Genomic DNA, 10055 nt, shown 5'->3' with positions numbered 1-10055 from the left:
CTAACCCATCCTTCTATGCCCTCATCCAGATCATTTATAAAAATGACAAACAGCAATGGCCCCAAAACACTCCCTTAAACATTTTCACCCTTCACCAACGATGAACAGTGATAGTAGGACCATCTACCTGCACTGTCTGCCAGTTCTCTTTTCGTCCCCTGACTGTAACTCATCCGTCTTTGTGTTGTACCTGAAGTGTGACTATCTCCCTGTAATTCCTCTCAGAATCCCTCTCCGCCTCCCGAATGATCTGAAGTTCATCCAGCTCCAGTTCCTTAATGCGGTTTTTGAGGAACTGGCGTTGGGTGCACTTCTCACAGATGAAGTCAACAGGGACACCTTGTGGTGACCTTATCTCCCATATCCTGCAGGCGGAACATTCCACTGCCCTCACCTCCATTCCCAATATTCTAAATTCCCAAAGAGACTATTGAAAAATAAAGAACAAAAAAAAACTAGTTACCTTACCAATCTGGTGTACAGTACAGAGGAGGATGAGTGGAAGACACTACCTAAGAAGTGTTTCGGGTAATGCAACCACCCAAATATATGACTTCATTGACACAGGAGGCCCAGGTCCGCTCCTGCTCAGCGTGCACTCTGCCTATTCACGAGGTAAGTTTTTAACTTAGTGATTCACCTTCCCGGCAGCCCCCTGGATGTCGCTCCCGCTCTTCCTGCTGCTGGCTCTCTCCACTTGCCTTAGTAAGTGTGGTTCCAAAGCAGTTAGGAAACTTGACACAATCTAGGGGAAAGCAGCCAGACTAATTAATACCCCATCCACTACCTTAAACATTTTCACCCTTCACCAACGACGAACAGTGATAGTAGGACCATACACTGCAACAACCTGCCAACACTTCTCTGTCACACTTTCCAAACTATCACCTGTGCCACCTAGAATGGTGAGGGCAGCAAACATGGGAACACTACAACCTGCAAGCTCTCCTCCATATCACCTGACAGTTTAACAAAGAACTACATCACCCAACCTTCACTTTTCCTAGTTTAAAATCCTGGAACCTGCTTTCTCATAGCACTATCAGTGGACCAACACTGGGTGGACTGCAGCAGTTCAAGAAGGCAGCTCATCACCTTCTCAAGGAAATTTAGGAATGAGCAACAAATTCCATACATAAAGGCTACATATTTACATTTTTCTATAGTTTGGATCATGGACTGAAATAGAAAAAGGTCTGTTTGAAAATCCAAGAATTGTTGAAGTTTTACAACGCGTTTAGAATGCAAGTTACCTGACACTCTTTGTACTTGCTGTTTATACTGTTCAAACAGTGTACAAGTCTGCAGATAAGCTGGAACCACTGTGCTTTTTATGAATGGCGATTTGTCTGGCAACAAGTAGCTGATTGGTCTGTGGAATATTGACCAGTTATTGATGACAGAGGCCTCCTGACTGCCAATAACTATGCAATTGGCTGCCAAATAGCTGAACAGTTTGTGCAGGTCAAAAATTATCAGACATCTGAAAGATGATTGCTTTCACTCTGGAGTAAAAAGCATCTCAAGACTGAAGATAGCCAGTTTATCTTCCCTGGTCCATTGATCTGAGCTGGGAGTTTTAAAAAATAAATCAGAGACCTTTAAAAGTGTGTCTCCTGCAAACAAGGTTAAAATTCACACTGCACCAGGTTATAGTCCAACAGGATTATTTGGAAGCACTAGCTTTGACAACCATCTGATGAAGGAGCAGCGTTGCAAAAGCTAGTTCTTCCAAATAAATCTGTTGGACTATAACCTGGTGGTGTGATTTTTAACTTGGTACACCCTAGTTCAACACCGGCATCTCCAAATCCTGCAAACAAGAAAACATGCCTGGAGAAGTGGATGATGTTCATGAAATCTTGAGGGGCATGGATAGTTTAAATAGACAAGGTCTTTTCCCTGGAGTGGGCAAGTCCAGAACTAAAGGGCATAGGTTTAGGGCGAGAGGGGAAAGATTTGAAAGGAACTTAAGGGGCATCATTTTCATGCAGAGGGTGGTACATGTATGGAATGAGCTGCCAGACAAGTGTTGGAGGCTGGTACAATTACAACATTTAAAAGACATCTGGATGAGTATATGAATAGGAAGGGTTTAGAGGGAAATGAGCCAAGTACTGGCAAATGGGACTAGATTGGGTCGGCATGGATGAGTTGGATTGAAAGGTCTGTTTCTGTGCTATACATCCCTCTAACTCTAAGTGGACAGAAATCAATAAACTTCCTTCCCAACTTTTCCCTATGCCCATAATATCTTTCTTTATGTCTGTATATGTGGATTGGGGGAAGGTTTATAAAAAGGATATAATTTTAAATATAGAGTTATATGCTGATGATTCTGAGTTGTTTATCTATTGTTAATATCTATTTGTTTATAGTATCTTTTTTTTATAATAAATAGATTGTTAAGTACAGAAACCTGGTCTGTCAATCTGGGTCTAAAGACAGGTAAATTGGGGAATTCTACTTACTTGTTCAAATCTGTAACCTGTGTGACTATGCTGTGGTGAAGTGTAACTCATACAGAAATTGCTGGAGAAACTCAGCAGGTCTGGCAGGATCTGTGGAAAGAAAGCCGTGTTCGCAATTTGATCCAGCAACCCTTCTTTGGAACAGGTCACTGGAGTCAAAACATTAACTGGTGTGCTTTCTGTCCGAAGATGCTGCCAGACCTGCTGAGTTTCTCCAGCAATTTATGTTGATTTAGAATTCGAGCATCTGCAGTTCTTTGTTTTGCTGAGGTATAGCACATAACTGACTCAGATAATATTAGTATCTTCAAGAGGGATAGTGATGGATTTTTGTGTACTGAGGGAATTACGTGATATGGGAATAGTGTGGGAAGGTGAGATTTAGATGAAAGGTCAACCATGGACTTGAATGGCAGAGCAAGCATGGAGGATGAAACCATCTAGACCAGCTCAGTTCTCTGTTCCCAATTTTGTTCACACCCTGGAATCTAGGTATCATTCACATTTTCCAGAGATAAGTGCAATGAGTCACTTATTAAGAGTGAGTACTAAAGAACACATGACTCAGTATGGGCTGGATTTAATGCTGTGCATCAAGGTGAGAAACATAATAGTAAAGCCCACTTAATGTTTGAAGAGCCCCATGTCAGTCTCTAGACAATGGCAGAATCTTCCCCCATTTAAGTGAGGGGTTGAAAGTGCAGCATTCCTGGCCATCAGTGGCAAAATGTCACTTTTCCTAATTAATAAGCCAATTAGTATCCATTACCCCTAAGCCTACTGCAGTTTAATAGTGGCTCAGAGATTACATGGACGTTGCATTAGTTTCCCAGAACATGCGAAGGCCACCCAGCCAACCTAATGAAATTTTGGGCCACATAGAAAAAGGGGCACCATAGAAACAAAGCAGGAGCACGAATCAGCTATTTGGCCTGCTCTGTCATTCAAAATGATTATGGTTGATTATCCAACTCAGTACCCTATTTTCTGCTTTCTCCATATATCTCTTGATCCCTTTGGTCCTAAGAACTATATCTATCTCTTTCTTGAGAACCCATTTTGTGCCATATTGAGGATACCAGTCACTGAAAGCCAAACCCTGCCTTGTCTGCAACACTCCTCCATCCTGGCAAACCCCATTCTACCTTCTCTCACTTTTTGTCCGGGTGGGTGCAGTTCCAGCAGCAGCCACCACTCGTGCTGATGCTGGTGGCATCAGGAGCTGTGCAGCTCTCTCTGGGACTTCCGCCATCAGGATCGTCAAATGCAGACAAGGCTTATCTATTGCCATGTAAGTGCCTGAAGGATACTTGATTCTATTGGGCTTCCCATACTGAACTGGCAGAGATCCCCACTAATTCTGCTACCAGTGGGCGAGAGCCTCTTTCCACCCTGGCCAGACTGAGTGATTGAATATGGGAGTGACTGAGAGACAATGAGACTGTGGAGAATGGGCGAACAACAATAAAGGAGTAAATTACTGTGATTCTAAAAGTGATGAGATACTGAGATACTGAGCAGGAGTGAGTAAATGATTCTGTGAAAGTGACTGAGAATATGAGTAGCGACTGAAGACATGAGTGAGTGAAATTGCAATTACGTGAGATTGAGAGTAAGTTAACATGAGAATAATAGTGTGATGGTAGGAGAATAAGTTACTGAATGACAATGAGAGACACTAAGTGAAAGTCTGAGTCAGTGAATAAAATAAGTCAGAGTGGGAATCAATGATCAAGTGTAAACGTGTGGCTGATATGCCTCAGTGAGTGACACTATGTGAGATTCCACTGAACTAACAGAACTTGGCAGCTGATTTGAACTTCTGCATTCACTCTTTTACCCACCTGATTCCTATTTCTACCCACTACACACATCCTCCAAGCCCAACCTACACATTCCAGTCCACCTGTCTAATCCCCTGCCCATTTGACTAACCTATTCAATCTCTCCTCACTCATCCCGCTCACCCTTTGATAGCTGTCTTAATCCCCTGTCACCACCAATATCATACTCTGACACCCTTCCACCCTGTGCTGAGTGGGCTCACCCTCAGGCATTCCTTTCACCCCTTTTATCCATCACTCACCCCTTTAACCTTTGACCTCTCATCTATTCCACCCAACCTCTTACCCACTGCACTCATCCATCACCCATTATTCTCGTAACTGTATTGCTCACCCTACTACCTCCCCATTCATGCTCATACCCTCTTTTCCACTACACTTATCCTCTCATCCATCCCACTATTAAGGTCAATTACTGAGTAAAGTGAAAGGGTTCCTAACTGATCCTTGCTTAAAAGAAATGTTGTGCAGTTGGCAGTTACTGTTATATTGTAACCACAACACATTCATGAGGAAGAAGAAAGGTTGTTAAAAACAGGAAAAAAATGATAAATGAACACTGAGTATGTGTCTGAGTATTTGTGTCCCTGTATAAGGAGCCTGCAGAAACAAATATAGTGGCCACAAGCTACAGCCTGTCTAAGACTATTTTTAGTGTTTGATCTTGTTGGTTTCACTTCTGCATTGAGACCAGAACAGTCGGGAAGGCTGAGAGAGAATGACACGGGGAGAGAGCCAAGACCAATTCTGGAAAGTTCAACAGAGGTATCGTTCTACGAGTCGATGATTGGTTTTTATTTCAATGTGGAAAACTGTGAAGAAGACTTATTGTGATTATACAAAACAGCATTGAACCTTGTGAGGAATCTGGAAGTCCCTGTGCCACGCAGAGGTGTTGTTTGGTGGAGCAGCCTATCCAAACGACTTCTGCCTTTTACCTCAAAGAAACTGATTGAAATGTTTTGCTTATGTGTATAAGCTGTAAAAGGAACCTGTTTCCCTGTTCTATGAAATCAAATAGTTTCCTTCCTGTGTCTGCAGCCTGTGTATTTTTCTCTTATTAATAGAACTCTTTTTTACTGCAGTTTTGAAACAGTGTGATTGTTACCATGCTTCATGTCATCAATTCAGTGCAGTAATCACCACCAGTCCAGAGTCAATCCAAAATGTTTGGCAAAGCTGCTTTGTATCCTATCATCAACCGTAACAAGCACATTAAATGTGACAAGAGCGAAGTCTTTCAGCAGGTGAAGGATGAGTGCCTGAGAAAAGGTGTCTTGTTTGAAGACGACGAATTCCCTGCTAACGAGTCCTCACTTTTTTACTCTGTGGCTCTCCCTTTCAAGCTGGAGTGGAAAAGACCCCCAGTGAGTGACATACTGTTTATTATATAGTAGCTCAGGCTGTGGGTTACATTGAGACTGGCTGATTGTTGTGTGATGGAGCTTTGGGATTCATGCTCCTTGTGTATGTTTACGACTGAGATTGATAGGTTGTTGATCAAGTAGGGAATCAAGAGATATGGGGAATGTGGGGAAAGTGGAGTGAGGAATATTGGATCAGCCAGTCTCCTGTTCCTATTTCTTATGATCTTTCCTTGTACTGGTTTGCAATATTTCCCTGGTCTATTACTCCTGTTCTCTTTTTTCATTCTTTTTAATGTATTTGAATGATTTGCAGTATGATAGGTGTGAAATTTTGTGCTGGCTTGTTACAAGCATATAAATTAGGAGTAGGGATTGGCCATTTGAGCCTGCTTTGCCATTCAATAAGGTCATGTCTGATCGGGTTTCATGGATAGGGTAAATAGGCAAAATCTTTTCCCTGGGGTTGGGGAGTCTAGAACTGGAGGGCAAAGGTTTAGGGTGAGAGGGGAAAGATATAAAAGAGACCTATGAGGCAACTTTTTCACATGGAAGGTGGTCCGTGTATGGAATGAGCTGCCAGAGGAAGTGATGGAGGCTGGTACAATTGCAACATTTAAGAGGCATTTGGATGGGTATATGAATAGGAAGGGTTTAGAGGGATATGGGCCGGGTGCTGGCACGTGGGACTAGACTGGGTTGGGATATCTGGTCGGCATGGACGGGTTGGACCGTTTCCATGCTGTACATCTCTATGACTATGATTGTGGCCTCAACTCAACATTTCCACAACACCTGATAACTACTAACTCCCTTGTTAATGAAGGATGTCTCTAGCTTTACCTGAAAAATATTCAATGGACCCTACTTTGACTGTTCTCTGGGAAAGAGAGTTCTGAAGATGTACTTTCCTTTCAGAGAAAAAAAATCTTCATCTCATCTTAGATTGGAAATCTAGTGTCCCCTAGTTATAGCTTCTCCCACAGGGGAAATATTCTTTCAGCATCTAATCTGTCAAGCTCTGTCAGGATCTTAAATGTCTCAAAGTGATCACCATGCAACCTTGTAAGCTCGGCAGTCAGCTACATTGTGGTTCCACATTTTAACACCCATCTGTTTTTATGGTCAGACTGTGTGGCTCGATATAGAGTCCCTGCTAGTGACTGACTCATAATTGATATGCTACAGGACTGATTCTCTCTGGCACCAGGCCACTTTGACTGGTTTGTTGGGATTACTGTCAGGAAGAGAGCACCAGCTTCAGGTAGTGACTGAGAGCAGGGAAAGCTAGGGGAGTTCCTTGAGTAGTTTGGTTCGAGTACTCATTCACTTCCTGGCCCCCAAGAACGCCAATAAGACTGCTTACTTTGGGCAGCTAGAAACTTCTGCCTTGGCTCAGTGGCTGAAAATCCCACTACACAGGCCTTTGCCAGTAAAATTTAAGTACAGTACATCAAATAGGTTCCTGCTTGCCTTTTGTGGGAGCCCACTCTATACCTGAATTCTGTGCTTTAAACACGAAAAGGACCCTATTTAAAAATAGGGTTAGGGTGTGAAATTTTAATCTCTCCATTCAGGTGGCACGGTGGCTCAGTGGCTAGCACTGCTGCTTCATGGTGCCAGGAACCTCGGTTGATTCTATCCTTGGATGACTGACTGTGTGGAATTTGCACATTCTCCCTGTGTCTGTGTGAGTTTCCATTGGGTGCTCCGGTTTCCTCCCGCAGTCCAAAGATATACAGGTTAGGTGGATTGGCCATGCTAAATTGTCCTGAAGTGTTCAGGGATGTACAGGCTAGATGGGTTAGCCTTGGGAAATGCAGGGGTTTTTTGGGTATGGGGCTAGGTCTTTATGCACTGATCTTCAGAGGGTCAGTGTGGATTTGATGGGTCAAATGGCCTGCTTTCACACCATAGGGAATCTATGAAATATTCTCCCACTTGTTAGGATTCAGAAAGCAGCAGCTAAAATTGATCCATTTGAGTTGTTGATAAATTGTAGTCAGGATCACAAAAATCAACTTCTTATCAGTTGATGGATTCCCATTGAAATGGGAATAAACACTCCCCAGTAGTTTATTGTCATTCAGTCCTTAAAAACAGCATGTTTTTGTCTTTGTTGTGTGATTGATCATCACCACTGCTCATCATGTTGTGTCAGTTCTCTGGAGTATTGGTTCCGTTTCATAGATTTATTGCCACCATGCTCCTTTTAGCTTAATTTAGTGTGATAGCAGGAAACCACTTGGTGGTCTAATGAGGAGAGACTGTCATATTTAAAACACCATGTAGTTTGTAGCTTGATGGCAAACAGGTTACATTGATATAAGTACATTGTTACTAAGACTATCAAGAACCCCACATGATCGGTCTGTCTCCTTTGAGATTCAGAGCTATTTTGCTATCCCACTCCATATTGCATCATTCTAATGGCAATCCTTAATACATTCCTCAATGAATCCTTTCAGATCCTACGCCCAAGATGTTTTCCATCTGTGCTATTTATAAAAACACATAGAGTTACATTATTAGTACACCAACTGCTCTAAAGTCTCTGACTACAAACTTATCTCAGCCCTCTTGGGCCCCCCACATTCCCAATGTAGAGTTTGTGCTTGAAACGCTGACTCTCCTGCTGCTGGGATGCTGCCTGACTGGCTGTGCTTTTCCAGCACCACATTTTTTGACTCTGATCTTCAGCATCTGCAGTCTTCACTTTCTTCCTACAAATTCAGACAGTTTGGTTGTTTCACTACTCTGCTAAAACATGTTCTCATTTGGTTGAGAAGATTTGGGGGCTTTTGGCTTGAAGGCTGTTGACCTTGGTTCTGCTGTTGACAGCGTGTGATCTGTAAAGACCCTTTACATGAGAACCTTGCTCCTGGATTTCGTTTGTGGAGCATGTCCTGCTGAGGCAGGCCACTGCTTCATTCCATCATTTTCAGAACCTCTTGAATTTCCTTTGTGGAAGAGAGTTCCCACATTGAAGCATGCTCTTTTCTGGCTATATCATGGATGCTTGGACCAGGCAACTTTTGTTTTTGAGGTATCCTGGATTTCTAGGTCAGTTCATTTTTCTTTGACAGTGTTTTGAACCTCTAAACCAGATACTTATATCTCGACAGTATCCTAGGTGATTTCTCCTTGACCCTATCCAGACTCTGTGCGCTCTGGTCAACTCACCTCAGTGGTGGTTTTCATGGAGTTACTTGCAGCCCATCTTTACCTATGCAAGCAAATCTGTGCTGAAATACATTGACAATGTACCTCAACCTTGTTGATTAAGTGGAAACTTTTAGTTGTCCTAGGCGATTGCAATGTTAGTGAACCAACGTCTTCACTTCCTCAGCCATACTACTTGAAAGTTGTTGCTTACTTGTCTTGATTGCTATCACTCATACTGTTGATTCCTCTTTCAAAGATGAAGAAGTGAAATGTTCCTTCTCAGCATCTGATATCAAATTCGACCCTATCTTCGACCTAGGCTGAGCAAATCCATAAAAGGATTCATCAATGAGCTGAAGTGGGTTGCACTGCTGATTATCTTTCTCTTCTTTGCATCTCTTCACACACTCTGATGACTCTTGCCACAAATTCCCACAAGCGTTGATAGGCATGTAAAGCACTTCTACCAACTCTATCGAGTTCCACCATGAGATCAGGAAGTCCTATGAAATCTACTACCATTTGACCTATGATCAGTTGTTGGATGACTGTCTGCTCAATAGTAACTCTTTCTTTGATCCTTGGTTACATAACTGGCTTTTCCTTGAACAATGGTAGTAGGACTGTCGACATTTTGAATGGCTTTGACATAACTAGCTGTTTCTCTGCCAGTTCTTGGTTAACTGTAACAAGTTTAACTCCTTTTGCTATTTGAATAAGATTGAGATCAAGACATGTTTAGGGGTGATAATTCTTGATTGTAAAGTACATATGCTTTCTCTACTGTCTGACATACCTCATGCTGCAGAGCTGCTTATTGTATATCTTTAATCTTGAGAGTTACACCTCTGGACCATTTAGTTTCACTATTTACACTTTCCTCACTCATGGTACATTATCTGATAATATGCTGACATTCACTCCTGTAATCCAGCTTAAAATTAGTGAGATGCCGTTTGATACAAATAACTTCTTATCAAAAAGCTTGACTTAGATTGCCTAGTTTCACTAGGAGAACCTTTGGATTTTCTTGTACTTGTCCTATATCATCAACATCTTAGTGTGAGTACCTATTTGAGTTGCTGTTCTGTACCTTTGTCATATACGGTCTATCTGTATATCTTCTACCAGTGACCTATTATTTTACAGATTGGACATTCCTCTTTAATAGCTGTGCAGTGCTTGTACCTGTGAGGTTTTCTTGTACCATA

General features: G+C 42.2%; 1 protein-coding gene across 2 annotated transcripts in view; it reads left to right on the top strand.

The window, feature by feature from the left end:
- The first annotated feature begins 5003 nt into the window (after positions 1 to 5003).
- The window catches only part of LOC140476551 (calpain-3-like), a 110469-nt gene continuing 105417 nt past the window's right edge, over positions 5004 to 10055 (top strand). Inside the window, exons 1-2 of one of the 2 annotated variants that reach the window (XM_072569331.1) lie at positions 5008 to 5080; positions 5447 to 5682. In XM_072569331.1, the coding sequence (XP_072425432.1) occupies positions 5482 to 5682 (201 nt within the window). In that variant the 5' untranslated portion in view covers positions 5008 to 5080; positions 5447 to 5481. Of the gene's footprint in view, positions 5683 to 10055 lie in introns of both variants that reach the window. The other variant, XM_072569332.1, reaches the window with a different exon arrangement.

This window comes from Chiloscyllium punctatum, chromosome 4 (genome assembly GCF_047496795.1).
Source record: "Chiloscyllium punctatum isolate Juve2018m chromosome 4, sChiPun1.3, whole genome shotgun sequence".
Classification (NCBI taxonomy): domain Eukaryota; kingdom Metazoa; phylum Chordata; class Chondrichthyes; order Orectolobiformes; family Hemiscylliidae; genus Chiloscyllium; species Chiloscyllium punctatum.
Note: the sequence above shows the minus strand (reverse complement) of the source record. Positions and strands in the feature narration are given on the sequence as shown.